At 38.5% G+C, this 19,027-nt stretch overlaps 2 protein-coding genes across 7 annotated transcripts; one reads left to right on the forward strand and one right to left on the reverse strand.

The window, feature by feature from the left end:
• Window positions 1-2: 2 nt before the first annotated feature.
• On the reverse strand, window positions 3-14,473 carry LOC105703644 (galactoside 2-alpha-L-fucosyltransferase 3). 5 transcript variants are annotated; one of them, XM_012432160.1, is made up of 5 exons: window positions 14,160-14,340; window positions 13,965-14,064; window positions 13,034-13,635; window positions 12,622-12,955; window positions 3-238 (listed from the first exon to the last, which is right to left on the reverse strand). In XM_012432160.1, the coding sequence occupies exons 3-5, from the start codon at window positions 13,495-13,497 to the stop codon at window positions 158-160; spliced, it is 879 nt and encodes a 292-aa protein (XP_012287583.1). In that variant the 5' UTR covers window positions 13,498-13,635; window positions 13,965-14,064; window positions 14,160-14,340; the 3' UTR covers window positions 3-157. The 5 variants fall into 5 exon arrangements, with proteins under 5 accessions (XP_012287583.1, XP_012287584.1, XP_012287579.1 ...); XM_012432161.2 differs by lacking the exon at window positions 3-238 and adding an exon at window positions 2,176-3,230; XM_012432156.1 differs by lacking the exon at window positions 3-238 and adding an exon at window positions 14,354-14,473 and having other exon boundaries at window positions 10,950-12,955; window positions 14,160-14,282.
• A 324-nt stretch (window positions 14,474-14,797) lies between these two features.
• Window positions 14,798-18,756, forward strand: LOC105703748 (nuclear pore complex protein Nup107). 2 transcript variants are annotated; one of them, XM_012432377.2, is made up of 8 exons: window positions 14,798-14,932; window positions 15,055-15,340; window positions 15,416-15,891; window positions 15,958-16,165; window positions 16,338-17,191; window positions 17,341-17,658; window positions 17,744-17,995; window positions 18,430-18,756. In XM_012432377.2, the coding sequence occupies exons 1-8, from the start codon at window positions 14,852-14,854 to the stop codon at window positions 18,529-18,531; spliced, it is 2,577 nt and encodes an 858-aa protein (XP_012287800.1). In that variant the 5' UTR covers window positions 14,798-14,851; the 3' UTR covers window positions 18,532-18,756. The 2 variants fall into 2 exon arrangements, with proteins under 2 accessions (XP_012287800.1, XP_012287801.1); XM_012432378.2 differs by having other exon boundaries at window positions 14,889-14,936.
• The last annotated feature ends 271 nt before the right edge of the window (window positions 18,757-19,027 follow it).

Below are 19,027 nucleotides of genomic sequence, written 5' to 3' on the forward strand. Positions count from 1 at the left end.
AACTCGGGGATTGCTGACCGTATAAAGGAGTAGGACCAAGCCCGTGGTCTCCGAATCGAGCCGAGTTTTTACGACGTCCATCACCCATAAACCTGCGAGATCCTCGATCAAGGTGACCATCCTGATGGGCCATGGTCAGCAGCGTCGACCACTTGGACTATCTCGCCGGCCAAACACCCAATAAATGTGCCCAGATAGCCGCAGCTTCATTATTTAACGCGATACGTCGCTCGTTCCACTGTTGGATAAAATAGATGAATTAGTATCTGGATACTACGGAATTCTCGATATAAACGCGAAGAAATTACTTCTGCGTTGCTGGGTTATCAGTTATCAGGAGTAAACTTCTAATAAGTGTGCCCAGATGGCGGCAGCTTCATTATTTAACTTGGTTAACTTAACCATTGCTTGTTCCACTATGGGGAGATGTGCTGGATAGTGTTGCTGGGTTATCAGTTATCATGAGCTAAACTTCTAATAAATGTGCCCAGATGGCGGCAGCTTCATTATTTAACTTGGTTAACCATTGCTTGTTCTACTATGGGGAGATGTGCTGGATAGTGTTGCTGGATTATCAGTTATCATGAGCTAAACTTCTAATAAATGTGCCCAGATGGCGGTAGCTTCATTATTTAACTTGGTTAACCATTGCTTATTCCACTATGGGGAGATGTGCTGGATAGTGTTGCTGGATTATCAGTTATTAGAAGCTAAACTTGTAATAAATGTGCCCAAATGACCGCAGCTTCATTATTTAACTTTGTTAAACATTGCTTGTTCTACTATGGGGAGATGTGCTGGATAGTATTGCTGGATTATCAGTTATTAGAAGCTAAACTTCTAATAAATGTGCCCAGATGGCGGTAGCTTTATTATTTAACTTGGTTAACCATTGCTTGTTCCACGATTGGATAAAATGGATGAACTAGTATCTGGATACTGCGTAATTCTCGGTATAAACGTGAAGAAATTGTATCTGTTATCATTGTTAGCAGAAAATGCGCTGCTGTGTTATCAGTTATCAGGGATGCGTACAGCAAGGGTCTGTTATAACGCGGAGAAGGGCAATGATATTTTCAAGGCGGTTTTGTCACTCACTTTGCAAATGCAAATGCGGGAAACTTTATAAAAAAGGATCTGAAATTGCGTGTATGACCATACTCATAGAATTACAGCAATGCTCTCTTTAACAGATGTTTTCTCATCGTTTAATTATGATTTATTCACTGTCGATTATTGTCTACAATTAATTCGCCAAAATTGTAATGGTAATCTAAGTAGGAACATTTTTTGGACTTAAGTAATTGAGTTTTCCTTAGCTCGCAACTGATAATTACATTTCATTATGCGCGATTAAAGCGAGACAATTTGCGAAGCGACATATTTTAGAGCTTTCATATCATTTAATTGTAATCTCGTTTGCGAATATATCAGCAGTGAATTATTATCCACAAATAAGTCGAGAAATTTATAAGGACAATTTTCCTGCTAGATTGTTTATATTTATAGGCACACATACAAAGCTGTCATACAGCGAAACGATGGCGCAGCTTACATAGTTTATTTATTAATTATGAACACACGTGCTATCGCAATAACTTCCAAGCAGCCTCAAGATTAAAATCTCGCATCGTGTTATACCGGACTTCTAGTTGGTTATTAATTTTATACGATTAGGAATTAATAACAGAGCTGTGCAACGCTAATCACGGTCTCGCGCATGGCAGGATCAATTCCTGAATTTTTTATTACACAGCCAGTTGTATGCATTGTTTATACGGCGCTGTTATAACAATTTATCGAGACCATGTGTATTAACAAGAGAGGAAAAAATGTAAATCGACTTCCTAGGGATTTTTGCCAGTGCTGGTAATAACGAGGCCGTATAAATAAGGCTAAAGATAGACATTTCTGTGAACTCTTCCGATTTTTAAGGACTTAGACAAAGGATGAGGTCGTCCTATTAAGGGGATGCGAAAGTGACATCTGAGAAGTCAATCATTTATCCAACTTTTCTCCAAACTGGGTGTATCGAATCGCTTCAAACTTTACAACGTGAATATGCAGGCTATAAGGAAGGTCCTAACGACCATGAAATTTCATATTTTATAATAAATTTTTTTAATGCCTATAAACAAATTGAAAAAAAAATGAAATCTCACGGGTGTCAAAACGTTCCTTAGGGCCTCTATATTTATGTGGTAAAGTTTGAGACGATTTGGTATGTCCAGTTCGGAGAAAAGTTGCATAAAAGAGATTTCTCGGACGCCACTTTCGTCTCGCCTTAAACTATCAGTTGTAGCCTATCACGCGGTTATCTGCGTCTTATCGTTTCCTGTTCAATACTTTTACCGGGGCGGCCAAAGGAGCGATCGCCATTTGATTATAAATAAATAATTGTACATGGAGAAGTTAGAGATAAGGAGATCTGATAATGTATTATCGTAGCAGAGATTGGGCGCCTTAAGGCCTGGGTCTCGTTCGGTCCATTGACTCATCAGATTGTCTAGAAGGTCATTGCGGGTTTTGCTGGTTAAGATTATGCTTCGCTTTTCAAACAGAGTCGTCTCTCCTTTTTTGCCCATGTCATATATTACTTTAAGGCGGCATGAAAGTGGCATAATCGTTCATTAAACTTTTCTGCAAACTGGGTGTACGGAATTGTTTAAAATTTTCCCACACGAATGTAACGGTCCTAAGGAAGGTCTTGACACTCGTGATATTCCACTTTTTAAACAAAAGGGGTAGAAGTGCTTACAAACAAATTATGAAAAAAATTAAATTCCACCGTTGTCAGGGCCTCACTTTACTTTCGTATCACCTTAAGGTGATAATGGCGACTGAAGGGTCTCGTTTATGAACGTCATTTAAAAATGAAGCGACAAATCATTAACAGGAAAAATCGCAATGACTCTGGATAACTAGTAATTAACCTAGGACTATTTATTATTAGTATCGACGTGATGTTAATGATGGCCAAGTAGGACCGAGTCAATGGACTGATAACGGGAGAAAATTTCATTTCGCTGGCCATTGTTGTCATCCTGCTTGGTGATATCCTATGCTCTTTTTATAGCCTTGTGGTGGACACGAATGGCCACGAGAAAATAGCTGGTTGTGCTCGATGTGACGGAGAGGTCTCTCTTTCTCTTGTGATACGTGAAAAGTTGTTCCGAGTGGTACACTTAAGGTCCAAATGGCGAGATCCTAGAGAACCCAGGTCACAGGACCTGAAACCGGGAATAAGGATCACTAGATGATGACTGTTTATAGCGATGAATGTCCGAGTGTTATAATGTTCCGAAACTCGTGCTGGGCTCTCGATGATGAATCATGACGTGCCAGACCTTCCTCTTTTAACTCGTCTTTCTATTTAGTGACTTAAGAGGTTATATCCAGTTGTCATAGGCGAAATTTCCAAAATTTTTCTTCATAACTGAAATGCATTTTCTTTAATCGAAAACAGAGCGTAACTTCATAGTACAATTATTAACTTCGTTCGTTTAGCAGTCGCATGAGAAACAATTCTTTAATTTCGTCTATGACTGCATATAACCCCTTAAAGGTGACGTGAAGTGACGTCAGAGGTCTCATTTATGAAATTTTTCTCCTAACTGGGAGTACCGAATTGTTTCAAACTGTACAATGTGAATGTTGAGAGTATAAGGAAGGTCCTGACGCCCATAGAATTTCAATTTTTACAAAATTTATTTATAGGTACTTTCAAAATTATTTATAAAAAATGAAATTTCACGAGTGTCTCGACCTTCCTTATAGCCTCCATGTTCATGTTGTAAAGTGTGATCCGGTTCGTAGGAAAAATCATGAAAGAGTGAAGTTTCATGAAAGATTGAGCTTTCCGATGCCACTTTGACATCCCCTTAAACTCGTTCCCTAATTTTTGTCCTTTGCGCGGACGAGAACGAGATGGAGGAGAGCACAATTTATTATTACAACTCCGTGTATAGAGTTTACGAATTCGTTTTAAAGGCGCTAAATGCGTGTTGTAGAATAGTTTATTGTTATGAAGCGATCCTCCGATGTGGTATGAAATTGCCATGAATGGATATGAAAATGCCATCTGAGGGATCATATGCCACTTTCATATCACTTTAAAGCACGTACGGAATGATAAAAAAAAAAATGAGAGCGTTTTACGTAGCTGCGAAGACATAATGTATGTGTGCACACACCAGTAATCAAATGCGATCTCACCGAGACGCTAATTAGTCGACATTGATACGTATCACTAATCAGTAGCCTGTTTAACTGTTTTGAGTATAAGCACGTCACGCATGAAGAGGATTACTTTTTCTATTGTATTCGCAGTCTAGTTAATCGTAAGGCCCCCAGAAATTGTGGCTTACTATATACTAATTGGAAATTCGAAATGGCTATTTCATGGTTAAGACCTTTAAGGCCTTCATATTCATGAGGAAATGTTTTAAAGAATTCGTTGCATCTAGTTCGACGAAATGTTTTGTAATAAATTCATGCTTCGGAGGCCTTTCACCTTGCCAAGCTAGAAGTAGATGACAAAAATGTTCCAAAAATTGCCTACTGCAATGTGTAAATCGTTTTATGCACTAAGTAGTATAAGGAGATACACCCACTTTAGTGTTCGAAGATCTTCAGATTTTTTCCGACTCTAGTACTGAGAGCGCCTTGATGAAATTTGGCAATTAATAATTATCATTTACTAGCAGGTCCGCTAGTCTTTATTGCGTTAAAAACGTCACATTCTGTATATCATCCGCGGATTATCGCTTCGCTTTGCGTACCTTAATTGCAAAATTAAAAGCATTTTAGGTTATTTACGGTAGTAGGAAATGTTTTGATCAAGTGGGATTGGAGTTTCCCTCGTTTTCCGCAAGTGGTGCTCGCGTCGTTAGATCAGCGACAATCTGAGATCCTGGGTCCCGGGTTTGGAGTTAATTTCTGTGGATCGGACTATTGAGGTTATGTCTCCTTATACTACTTCATGGTTTTATGGTCTAATGTTACTTTGACAATGTTTTTTTTCGAAGTGATGGGACACCTCGCTCTTGAGAGACTGCTCTGTGTACTTTCCTTCGTGTGTTTAGATATATATTGCAAATAAGTGCATCTGCGATGTCTGTACGAATGGGTGCATTTGTGTGTTGCGATTGAGAGTGCGAGTGTGGGAGTAAAACCGAGAAAGCGTCAGTTAATGCTCAAGTACACTTTATTGCCATAATGTTAGGCGATGACGGACCAGTTGCTCCACTTCCACTTAAATTTACGACGTTACTTCCTACATATCTACTTCGTAGCAATTAATCTCTATTTATAAAGAAAATGCTTGATAAAACGTGCTTAGATGTATGAAAATACATTTACCCATGATTTTTATTTAAGATGCAGGTGTGTATTTGGCGCGAAACTCTATCGAGACTGTACATCTCGATAACAGTGATCGCACTGGATTATTTCAATGAAATCTGGTTAAAGTAATAAATGCACATTTAAACCAAATTTAATTTTAACCCACTGTAATCCAGTTTCTAGTTTTCAAGCTAAAAAAATACTAATATAACCTAAAATCTATAAGCATTAATCTCTGGATGTTATATAAAATTGTATAAATTCAAGTACGGATATGATGTTGAGATGGCGTAAAGGGTTAAATTACGCTATTTTTATTTCATACTTTCAGCGACTTGGTACATTTCTTTTAAGTTATGAACAATATAAACGTTAAGTGGAATTGATACAACTGGTCCAGAAAGCTCCTAGATGGGTGTCGAATCAGGTAACTCAGCAGGGTTGTCGGCGAGAAGATTACTATCATTACTGAAATTGTGTAGTAAAACATGATTAATGAAACAAAAACGGCAGCCCTGCTCTAAAGACGATTTTCGAGGAGTTTCTTCATAGGAAATTCCTGGAAAACTGATCGTTGCCACCTGAAACGTGGAATCCGTGGTGCTGCAAACCTCTTTTTCCAAGTTCTTTTTTGTACATAGGCGTCCATTTAGATGCACTTAAAGCACGCAGCGTGCTTGCGAACTCAGGACGCAGGGTTGTTACAATTAAATGCTACGGAGGGGAGGATAAATATTGTACCGCGTGGTTTGTCACTTTGGGAATTTGCTGGCTCGACTCGGACAATACTCATTGATTCGATTCGAACACATTTATAGCCAATAAAAGAATGATACAAAATGTGAACCCGCCACAAATCCTCTATTCTTTGAATCCAACGATGTATATTATTCTTTTAGAAGGAATTATTTATTTTCTAGGCAAATTTAAGTACTCGCGACAATTTAAATGTTTCTTGCTTTGATTCCTGCGAAATTGACTCTGTAGTTGTTTAACTTGATAAGTTAGACGAGTTAGAACAGAAACTTCCAAAATAAATGATTAAAGTCCAAGTAAATCTTACAGTCTAATTATGGAGAGGGGAGAGATATCAAATTCGATACGACATCAAATACTTATATTCTGGACATACGACAAATGTTGCAAAACAGATACAATAATTTTTGCTAAGGGGTAGACAAGTTTATCACAGAGAACGTGCGCAACAAAGTGCATCGGTACCTGGAGAATAGCTAATAATAAGTCTACGTATTTTATCATTGTCGATCACACCACGTATTATCATTGTCGACCACACCGAGACTTGTCCTTCTGGAATTATTGTATCGTACGTATAAAAACACAGTATCACAAAGTCCTCCAGTGAGTCTTCTCAGAAATTTCCGAGCAACAGGCACGGATGCACTGGAGTTGCATAAAGTATTAGGCTGATGCATAAGTAATGGCATTTTTAACACGTAACGTAACGTGTAAAAAGAGGCCATTACTTATGCATCAACCTAGTAGAAGTGTGTTTAGTACAACATAGATGTACATACGCAGTAAATATTGCACTAACAGCTGCCTGATAAGAAGACTGGAATATTAGGGAAAGAAACATTTTAATTACAGTGAATACTTGATTATTTTCTTTGTCCCTTATCACTGGCGATACAAGAAAATAAGCAAAATCCAATCCCTATCAATCTTTCGGATACACAATGTGGGATTTGATCAAATTAAGATTTCAATTCCAAATTTATGTTCGAGGGGGTCGATTCCGTAACTCGAATCCAGTGATAATTCCAAAAGTGAGCATTCCGTCATTTTCACTATGGTCAAAATGTGAGATGCTTCGCGTGAGACTATTCGATCAGAAACTTCGAGATGTCGGACCAATTTCTTTCACGTCTTTGCTTGGAGAATCCAGTGAATGAACTCACGTGAGATGACAATGTGAAAAATGGGCACTCTTGCCAAAGATAGAGAATCGATCCCGTGGAAAGGATTCGAGGCAATTTAATGCATGTATATTTTTTGTTCTTAAGGAACATGTAGCTTTGAAATAGTAGAAAACGACATTAAATGGAAAAGAAACATCATCACTACGTTGAAACTGTGCAATTTTGTGTTCTATTCCATTCGAGTCTTCTTACCGAGTGATCTACATCTTGTTCCTAACCTACAAACATCAGGTCACGAGATCATCAGATTTGAAACGCCCAGTGGAAGCTAGCTTGTCCGAAACGCTCTTTTTTTTTCTCCCTCCTTTTTTGCGAAGAGTTTACGTATATATTTGGCGAGGAACTCAGTCCTGCTCGATTTTGGTGCTTCGGCTAAATGAAATCCACCCGCCACTTGACTTTGTAAATATATATGTGTATATATTGTACAATATACGTGTATAGATAGAATTTCGTAGTATATAATACGAATTTTGGCACGACAAGAAATAGAATCACAGATGAAATCATTGTACGTTGAAAGAGTCACAGATTAATAGAGCTTTTTATACGAGTTTCTTTCCAACTTTCTACGGACACTAAGCTACGCACTTTATGTCTCTTATGTCGAATGACTCCATGCGACATAAACATTTCTTGTATATTTCATCTAATTCTAGAGTCGATTTAAAGGTTTTCATGTCCATTGACAGACTCAAAATACCTATTTTCCTGACAGGTAGAAAAAAAAGAATTAAACACAAACTGTAAATACAGTTTAAGCGTGTTATTAACCAATCCCATTAAATGTTTTCTTTCCTGTACCTGTTTGAAAAATGGGTAGTATTAACACCGTCAATAGAAATGAGCCCCCACACTTCTCGAATCGCTCAAGCTACCAACAAATACATGTTCCAATTCTACATTGTCTAGGTAGACTTTCAACATAACCGAACGTTTAGAGGCCACTAATCATTCTCGTGAAGATTTTTGGTACTGATACTCGCAGGTCGTGCTTTGGTTCGGAGCAAAGCATCGAACCCATCGAGACACCCTTCCCGATTAATTTTAATCTTTCTTACAGTCGTGGAAAAAATAAATATCTGTCTTTAATATTAAATAGAGACGTGGTCCATGTTTCATTGTGAACTTTTGGCAAGATGCTGTTCTACTTTCGCTTGAGGGTCTCTTCGGTACTCTAGAAATCCATTGACAAGGAAAGTCAACGTGGATTTCAACATGCTGAGTTATAGAACTTAAAAGTAAACCGCAATGTTTACGGAAGGTTACACGAATGTATGTGAAGTGCGAGGAATACAATATTAACGAGGGAGGTGATATGAATTAGCGTGGAAAAGTGTTATCATTAAACGAGGTCTATATCTATACTTTTAGGGCGATTTGAAAGTGGCGTTAAAGAGGTCTCCTTTATGAAACTTTTCTTCGAACTGGGTGTACTGAGTCGTTTCACAACTTGACGATGTGAACATGGAGGCTATAAAAGGAAGGTCTTGACGCCCATAAAATTTCAATTTTTTCAAAATTTGTTTAAAGATATCTTCTAAATTGTTGTATAAAAAATGAAATTTCATGAGTGCCGGGACCTTCCTTATAACCTCCATGTTCATGCTATAAATTTTGAAATGATTCGGTACATCCAGTTCGTAGAAAAGTTTCATGAACCTTTTAGATGCCACTTTCACACTCCCTTAATGTTTAAGCACATCGAATAGTTACACTGCTTGTAGAAATCAATGCAAAATGACAATAGGCTTGCTAGAATCATGGGTAGTCTATGCTTCCATCCTTTCGTCATTCGTGCTTAATTAAGAAATAGTGATTATCGCAATGCTCCTTTATAATAAACCTCACTTTTTTTTATAACTCCATTTTTAGAGAGAATTTCTTCAAAGTCCCCCGAAGAGGTACAGGTCATCACCGAATGACACTTATGAATGTTACAATGTTCGACTAATATAAAACTCTTTTTTATTTACTTCATTTTATTTTAATACCTCATTTATGTGCCATTATCTCACGTGGCTTAAATTCCACCAAAATATCTCTTTACCTCTGCTGGGCGAATTCACACACCTCGTACAAAACGTGAACACATTGTTGTTAATTGTTGCTTTTAAATTTAATTATTATCACGATGACCTATACTTCATCGAAGGACTTAAGGTGATATTAAAGAGTCATTCTATATACATAAAAATGTAAAAATATTGATAAAATATTTCTCCAAACTGCACGGAATAATTTGAAACGCTAACTGGATGTCCTAACGAAGGTTTCGAAACTCACGAAATTTCATTTCTCGAGATATAAATGTTTTCCGGTCCTTCTACAAGGTAAATAAACAATTTCTATTTCGGGAAATGAAATTTTGCGAGTTTTAAGACCTTAATAATTACGTGTTACAGTTTCAAATGATTCGGTGCACCCAGTTTGGAGAAGAGTTTCATCAATATTTCGACGTTTTGATACAAACAATACATATTATATATATATGTAGAATGACCCTTTCGTAACACCTTAAATGATTCGCCAAGGCGAGTTATATCACTTTGTATAGAAAACAAACCCGTTACATACACACTCTTAGTTTTATGTACTTGTTTTAGAGACAGGATGAAATCGCTTTCCTGTTTAAATTTCTACAATGATGCTATTGTACCTGTGTACAATAACGATCATGAATGCATTCCCATTGTACTTTAAGGCGATGTGACAGTGGCGTCAAAGGGTTCTCATGAAACTTTTCCCCAAATTGGGTGTACCGAAACGATTCAAACTTTACAATATAAATATGGAGGGTACAAGGAAGGTCCTGAAACTCCTGAAATTTCATTTGTTTACAGGAATTTTATAAATCTTGTATAAGAAACGGAATTTCACGAGTGTCGGGACCTTCCTTTCAGCCTCCATATTTATATTGTAAAGTTTGAATCGATTCGGTATACCCAGTTCATAGAAAAGTGTCATGAACGATTCACTCTCCAGATGCCACTTTCACATCCCCTTAAGGTGATATGAAAGGGTCATTCTGCATACATCAAAGCGTGAAAATGTTTATAAAACTTTTTGTAGAAATATTTTGTAAATATTTTGACGTTTTATATGTACAGAACGACACTTTCATATCGCCTTAAAATCATATTGTCTGTTGGGAAGGCATTTATGTGCGCCACTGTACATGACCCTGAGGAGGTGCCATCGGTCCCACTAAGGAACCAGCTACGAGGCCTTCCTGTCCTCTACACCCGGAGGAAAAGGCTTTATCTATGGATGTATACACGGAGAAGAATGATTGTCACTGCAGCGAACAAAGTATAGCCTTTCTTTATCACCGTTGCATAAAAAAAATTTTAATCTTTAAGGCGATGTGAAAGTGGCATCCTAAAAATCAATCCTTCATGAAACTTTTCTATGAACTGGGTGTACCGAATCGTTTCAAATTTTACAACGTGGATATGGAGGTTATGAAGAAGGTCCTGACACTCATGAAATTTCATTTCTTATACAACATTTTTAAAATACCTGTGAACAAATTTTTAAAAAATTCAGGAGTGTCGGAACCTTTCTTATACTCTTAATATTCACATTGTAGAGTTTGAAACGATTCGGTCAACCCAGTTTGAAGAAAAGTTTTATAAACAAAACCTTTTCGACGTCATTTTCACATCCACTTAATATAAATATATTATATTAAAAATAAAAACTTAATGCAGATTAAAAAATGTATCCTTAAATTCTCCTTCAATCGAATAATTAGAATTGAATATGTGCAATAATCGAGATATTAATAAACATCTACATAGAAATAAAGAAATATTAATAAATAATCTCATAGACGCAATAGTACTTTCGTAACCATTTTTTACGATTCGCGTTAACGTCGAAATGATTATCACTCTTCTAAAATAGGATACAATTATTAGCTGCAACTTTTTCTCCGTGTATTGTACCTAAGTTATAATAAAAAGACCTCTATATCTGGTTTTAATAGAAAAGAATGATGACTGACTGATTAAAAATCATTGTCAAATCAGATTCCGATGAAGTTCAGAACTGATTTGGGAATCCTAATAAACGTACATGATCATTATGTTGAACATATTTTTCCTCACATTCCCGAGATTTGAATTCAATTTAGGAAATAAGACATAGAGTATATAATAAATACAAAATATAATCCAATTCTGGGACTCTGACGAAAGATTCTTTACTTCGCTCTCTTAATCCAGCATCGGAGCTGAGCAAGTTTTCATTTCATACTTAAATTCCATCTAAAATTTCAGTTCATATTCACAAGAGTGTTTAAAAACTCATTTCATTTCATCACAGTGAACAATTAAAAAACAGCCCAAATAAATGTTTGTATCATTTCCGTATAAAACAATTTATAAATAGATTCTTGTAGATTCTATTAGACCGTGCATTTACATATGTCAATTACAACTAAGGTCTAATTTTAAATAAATTAGACTCTTAGTTTAATAGACAAAAAATAGAAGAGCTTCGATTCAGTCTTACATCATTGGAATGACGAAAAATGACCTTGGTGATATAATCAAGTACATTAATGAGAGAACGCGGTAATGACGCATGAATAAGGCGGTAAAATAGAATTTCATATTTAATTATCGTTTCAGTGTAAATGCTTTTAAAAATCGTGAAGAAGACACTGGAAAACTTGTTCTGGCCTGGTTTCCTCTTAAGATCTTAATCACCTCATTTATATCAATAACGTGATTCATAAAAAGTCCGACCACAGTTTGTTAGTGCATATCTTACATAAAAATCTCCACAGTACGGAAAACCGTTAATAAACAAATTGTTAGTATTTTAAAAACCTTTCCATTACGTATAGTCTTCATTCCGTCCTTGAAATCTAAACTTTAGGTATCATTTTTTTATAATTCCACTCTTTAGTATAAATCATTGTCGAGCTTAAATTTATACCCTTTATAAAGTAAATGATTAATTAATCATTCTGTATAAACTTCAAGTTGAAATTTGACTCGCGAAGAAACTTGCTCAGATCCTTTCTAGAGAAAGACGAGGCAGAAAATATTAATAATTAATAAGTTAACAAGAGTTTTAGACATTAGCATTTTAGAAAGACGTTACGACCACTCTTTTAGCTCATTATTTTCCAGTTAGGCAAAACCTCTGCGATCGAAGTGGAAAAATAGGCGGTTACATTGTAAACTATGGTCTCTCCCGCAGCCAAAAGTGCTGCGAAAGATCCATAGGTACCATAATCGATGATGCTGTGATTGCAGGATGATAAAACTGCCAGATCTTTGCCAGCACCTTTACCATCTACGTCTGATATAAAGCTTACTTTGTATCCCTTGTCGTGGAGGTGATACTTGCACCAAGCGATGTTATCACTGGCTAGCACGAAGATAACATTCGCATACTTTCCTTCGAAGTAATTCATGGCTGCCAGGTAGTAGTTCACCGGAGCTGGGCGAACTTTCAGCTTCTGCCAGAGATAGTCCACGTAATCTGTGCGTCTCACATGGATGCCTACGTAGATTGGATCAGTCACGTTAAACTGCAAAGCCACTTTCTTCAACAACGACTCTGCAGAGGACTTTAAAGATGATTTGAAGGTGAATTCCTTGCGAACATCGTCCAGCCAGACAAGTATCAAAGACCAGTAAGTCGCGTGTCTGTGAATCCAGTTAAACAATATTTTTAATAATTCAAAGAAAAATCGAATCAATTAAAAATTTAGCTTCGTGACATACCTGGGAATTATAATATTCTGTTCCGTGCTGTTCCAGTGGTTCAGCGAGTTGACGATCTGCCCTACGTCCAGAGTGCACCAGCCAATGTAGCTCAATGGTGGAATGCTCAAATTGTCAAAGTATTCCTCCAGAGTTCTAAGAATGCATCGGGGCATAAAAGGTTCCAAGCCAGTTCTTCTTGCCGTGGCCCAGACCGAAGCGTACTCCCAAATTTGATTTCCCAACCTGCCACCTTGTACGACGGAGACTATCCCATCCTTCGGGCAAGGATTCCTTCGATCGGCAGGAATCCTTACGTTCTTAAAACTTGCATGACACAGGACCTGCTCGTAGGTGGATATCTTGGTACGCCTTGCTGGTGGGCTGGACGTGTACATGGGAAACAGGAAGACGTGGATGCCGAAGACGACGATCAGAGAGAGAACTATGGCGCTCGCGAGCACATGCTGTTGAGTGTGACTCATTCTCTCACTTACTCCGGCCTACGTTCTTTCTCTACTTTCTTCTCTACTGCTCTCTACCTATTATCTCCATCATCCGCCGCGCTAGTCTGGCATTTCGGATCTATAGGCGTGCCGTATCCCTTGCTTTCCAGTATACATCTTTGCAATCATAAAATCGTTAATAAAATGAATAAATCAATAATCAACAAAGTAACGATAATGAACTAAATGTGCATATGTCCAGCCGATCCCTAAATTGCCGATTCATAGTTTGATTTCGAGAAGCGAAGCAAATTGCTCCTATTTACTGAGGTGGTAAGAATGACTTTCTGCATTTCACTCAATGACGCTATTCGATTACATCGTATGTTATGCATGCAACAGTGGAGGACCTACAATGTGAATAAGCAGTGACGAATGGGCAAAGAATGTTTTACACCTACTTGCGTCTTCTGCTTAAGAGACACAAATTAACAAGGAATTCCTACCTAGACATTTATCGTCGCTTTCATATGCATCCCTCCGCAGCACAGCATCAAAACGTTCTTCCCGTTGCTTATCCCCCATCACCCTGCTTCGCTGTTTGCCCTTATAAATAGAATATACCATTTAACTGTCTCTGTTAAACATTAACCGTTTTCTTTAATGACGTTTAAATAAGTAAGATCACTTTCCACAATTACCGTATATTAAAGATGACTCAAGAAACGTAATATACATTCCAACGAGAACGTCATCTTGTTAAAGTCGCTTCGAGCAGTGATTCGAACAGTTGCGCCTGGAAAATCCCGAAATAATTGATTCACCTACGAACAGGTTGTTCTAAATTGTTCTAAACCGTTTCAAACGATTTTCTGGATCACTCTATAGAACGTACCCTTCTCACACCCCAATTCGCCAAGAAAATTATTACGTGACGTCACGTGAAATTGCATGACGTCACGCGCTTCACCACGGGGGATGAAAAGACTAGTGGGAAGCACAGGGTAAATTTCCTGGGAACAGTTTAAGGACTCGTTCGTGCATTTACTGGTGTCCCGTTTCTAGTGGAAATTCTGGTAACTTCTCCATTTTGAATAGAGACATAAAGGCCAATACATCTCAACTTATCTCTAATCTGAGCAGGCCCGCTCATCTCTGCTGATACGTACTAATACGAGTGTATGAAGACAGTTATATGAGAAACGTATACAGGCTCTTGACTCGTCCCCTCCCGCCTAGTTGATTGTCATAAGATTAGCATATACTAGAAATGAGCGTACCTAGTGTCGCCATCTCGCGATCAGCCGGATAAAACGATTCGACAGCGGTGTTTAAATTGGGCGGTCAAAAAGCTAACCTAACGTCTTACTGTGCCGGGAAAATACACGTTAAGATGAGTACTTACGATTTTACAGAAACATTAGATTATCCAAAGATGAAGATGCAGTTCGAGAAACCTCGGAGAAGTTCGATAGTCTGTATTTATCACACATAATATTTTAATACGCGTCATTCAATTATGTAACGATACCGTTAGAAACTTGCATTGCAGCAACCAAAACATTGTGAATTGTATTTACTTTTGTGTTTTTATAGTTTGGGATAAATGCATCATTTGATTCTTCCATAACAATGGCACCGCATGAGATGCGAGATATTATGGCTTCTTCACAGAAGAACGACATGAGTCTTAGAAGCATGATGGATGACAGCGCTGCGACAGGCACTATTCTCAAAGCGAACGCTCCTTGGCGCGAAGCTAACGTTAAATTGTACAATGAATTTCTTGAAACTTTGCAAGCCCACACGTCCCAGTTGCAGGTCTTCGAGACCGTTGCCGATTTCATTCAGCATTGTACCGATGTCTTAGAAATGATCAGAGGTAAAGTTATTAAACAACTCCTAGAAACATCAATTCTTGCGTTAGAAAATCAAAGATCGTATCGTTTTATTGCAGGTATGCAATCAAAGGTGGAGAGTGCAGACATATCGGATGAAGAAATAAACTTAGAAAACGAGCGCAATACTTGGAGACTTGTTTACTGTCTGTACCAAAATCGTCTGCAGTCCTCTGAGTTTCAAGCTCAGCCTAATTTAGATGGAAATAATTACATATCTGAAAAAGATGTAATAGAACATTTGTATAGGACTCAAAGCGCAGTGAGGGAATACCAGTTGATAGTTGACTGGTTAGAAAAGAATGCATCGGATCAGGCCGATAGATTGCCATCAATTGAGCGCTTCACAGACGAGACCGTTGCTTGGGAAAATACTTTGCATGAATTGCGTAACAAACGTGTTGGCATTGCATTTCCTTCTTCGAGGCCTATGGTGACGTCGTTGGATCCTGATGCACCGATACGGGAGGGTAAGCCCTTACATGACTTGGACAAAGAGGACGATGCAAGACTTGAGAGAAGAATGTTTGTAGAGGTAAGATTTGATAATTACAATTACTGAATGGCATTGGCTTGTATTTTAAAAGTCGGGTTACGTCAGATTCGTAGTGGACGTTTTGAGAAAGCACAAGCACTAGCCGTACATTGTGGACAACCCTGGAGAGCCGCTTGTTTACTGGGTTGGATACCTTACCACGATCCAAATTATAATAGCAATGTTAAAGACAACAAATTACCAGCCGAGGGTAATAAAAATAGAAGCCTTTGGAAATTGTGTGCTTGGGACATTTCTCAGGATAAACGAGTAGGTAAGTCATATATCCTTTATCATACAAAGTGTCACATAGTAAAAACAGCAATAATTTCCTGAACAATCTAAGATAATGCATGAGATAATTATAAGCCTACAGTGATACTTCGTGTCAACATTTGTTTTGTTAATTAGTTATCGAATCATGCCAAGTTTTTTCCTTTCTATAGGCCAGTATTACCGAGCAATATATTCCAGTCTTTGTGGCAACGTAAAACAACTTCTCGATGTAGCTCTATCCTGGCAGGACGGTCTGTGGTCTTACGTCAAAGCAGTTTTAGACATCGCAGTGGAATCTGAAATCCGAGGTTTCATGCCGATAAAGTATCCTTCTATGCCCGAGGAATACTGGAAGAATGAAATGTCTCTGGAACAGATCTTCACAGAGTTACAAGCATCGAAGAATGATGTGATCCGTTTTCAAGCCAATAAGCCGGACCACCTGATTCAAAAGCATTTGATTCTCGATCAGATCCCACAACTCATGGACGAGATCGAGAAGATGGTGGATAGTGGCACTTGCACGTCTCAGTTTTTAAGATTTCTGGCTCACCTGGTTCTATTTTTAAGGCAGATCGGTAAAGGTGCTAAATACAAAATCGGCGATAAAGTGTTATTAGCGTATGTTCGAGTGCTCATAGAAATGGGCGATCCCATTCTTGTTGCCTTTTATACAACAACTCTGCCTCTGGAGGACCAGGTGACAAATTATGCTTCTTATCTGGAGCAAATCAAAGAATATGAGCAGTGTCAAAAGTGTCTCTCTGCAGCGGAGGAGGCTAATTTGAATGTCGAAGCCATCACAAAATTGGTGGTTGAGAATATTAGGAAGAAAGACACCGATCTGGAGCCTGCTGACTTGAAAGGCTCGATAACTGATAGTGATTTAGAGAAAATCAATGCTCTGGATTGGCTCACCTTTTACCCAACACAAAGGGAGGAGGCTCTTTGGCAGGCCAATGCACTGATAAGGTATTTCCTGAGCAAGGAGAAACTCGACGCTGCCAGGAAAGCCTTTAATAAGGTACGTAATCGGTTGTTAATTTTTTTTACATGATTTGGATAACAGGTATCAATGTTGCCAATGAAATTGGAATTTTTGTGCAAAGAAAGTGGGTACGCAGGTGAAGTTAACGTTTGCTTACTTTTCCTTCTTTGATTGCCCTTCGCTAGATCCCAGTCAGCTACATCGAAGCAATTGTGACAGAGTATCCTTCCTTGGAGGGCACTCTGGCGAACCTGACAGTGACAAGTAATTTACCAAAGAAGGCTGGTGACTCGATAAAGGAGTACCTTTGTTACAAAGCTTACCTCGATGCCCAAGAGGACTTCTCCGAATGGTTCGGACACTTCCATCATGGTCGACCGGCGCCTTTGGATGAGCTTCCTTCCTATGCCACCTTCACTGAAAAGGTGGCCTACGATCACAAGAAAGCACAGTACAACGCAGAGATGGATCGGTGGAAGTGCACCATGCAACACCATACGAAAGTGGGGAATAAAATTAAAAGGATCAAATGATGATAAGTGATAACTTCTTAGGCGGGGTTGTTAGTGGATTTCTTTCACTTTTTAGACAGTCAAGCAGTTCCTGTTTAACGTTTTGCTGTTTCCTGACGGCGGATGGTTGGTGGATTCCGATCATGGCAGCGACGAACCGTTGACACCTGAGGAACAGTTGAGGAGACATCAGATGGCGAAGCTGCGAGAATTGTGTATACCGAAAGTTACGCTTTTGCTGCATTCCGTGATGTCGGAGATGAACGAGCATTTCGAGTGCATTCAGCTCGCTGACACTCTCGCTTCGGAGCAGTATCAGCTCTACAAAGTATGCAGTTTTGTCTGCTATATCGAGACCATTAAGGTGAAATGAAACACGTTAAGGCATTTGGTCGACGTCGGTAAAAGAGATTCTTCTAAATACCTACGTTGCCAACATTCGTATTTATATTAACAGCTGTGTCGAATCATATTGGGTATTGTGCTAAATGGCATACTCCATATGTCGTTTACGTACAATAATTATAAAGAAAAAGTACAATTGTCCCGACACTTTCGTTTCTCATATCTCATATCAGAGCCTTCAAAAATTGTATATCGTCCAAATTCGGTCCAATACCCTTAAAAAAAGTGCCTCATTCAAGTCGACTGATTTGAGGGGAGTTTCATTTCACCTTAAAGCCGCGTTTCCTAACCATCTAACCCCCGTAATTAATTCTGAATAGTTAGTTTTAATAAATACACTGCACATTTCCTTCGCAGGTCTTTTCCAAGGAACGAATGCGTGAAGTGCTTCGAAAGATCTGCGAGTCGTCCCTCGTCCTGATGGATCAAAAAAAGGATCCATGGGGTTATTCCAAGTGAAACCGAAACAGTGTACGATAAACATTAAGGTAGTTCTCGCAAGCGGTGTACAAAGGACTCCATAATTTAAATTTCTATTCATACCGAGTGCCGATTAAAAAAAATGTCTCGGTCACGTCACGAATGCAGACATTGAGCGAACGACCGACGATAAGTCGCTGTAGATAAATCGCCAAGCCTTGCGGTGGCCCCTTTTTTATAAAACCAGTTTATTGTCAACCACAAGAAGTGAATATAAAATTTGATACAATGTTCAATAATCCATAATCATAATGTACCTTTTGCGCAGGTCGACGTCGACGCCGTGGAATTTGGCCACCGCGACTCGCGCGACCCCTCTCGTAATTGTGCGCTAATTTTTGTTCTCGTTAATGCTTAAGTGTGCGCGTTTGGTCTCCTCGATGTTGGGAATGGCTTTCTTAGTTTATCGTTATAGTTTGTTTATCGCCAGGAGTCGCGCGATCCTCGGCTACCGAGGATAACCCGACGTCGGCGC

This window comes from Orussus abietinus, unplaced genomic scaffold, assembly GCF_000612105.2.
Source record: "Orussus abietinus isolate OABI.00-Male unplaced genomic scaffold, Oabi_2.0 scaffold43, whole genome shotgun sequence".
NCBI lineage: Eukaryota > Metazoa > Arthropoda > Insecta > Hymenoptera > Orussidae > Orussus > Orussus abietinus.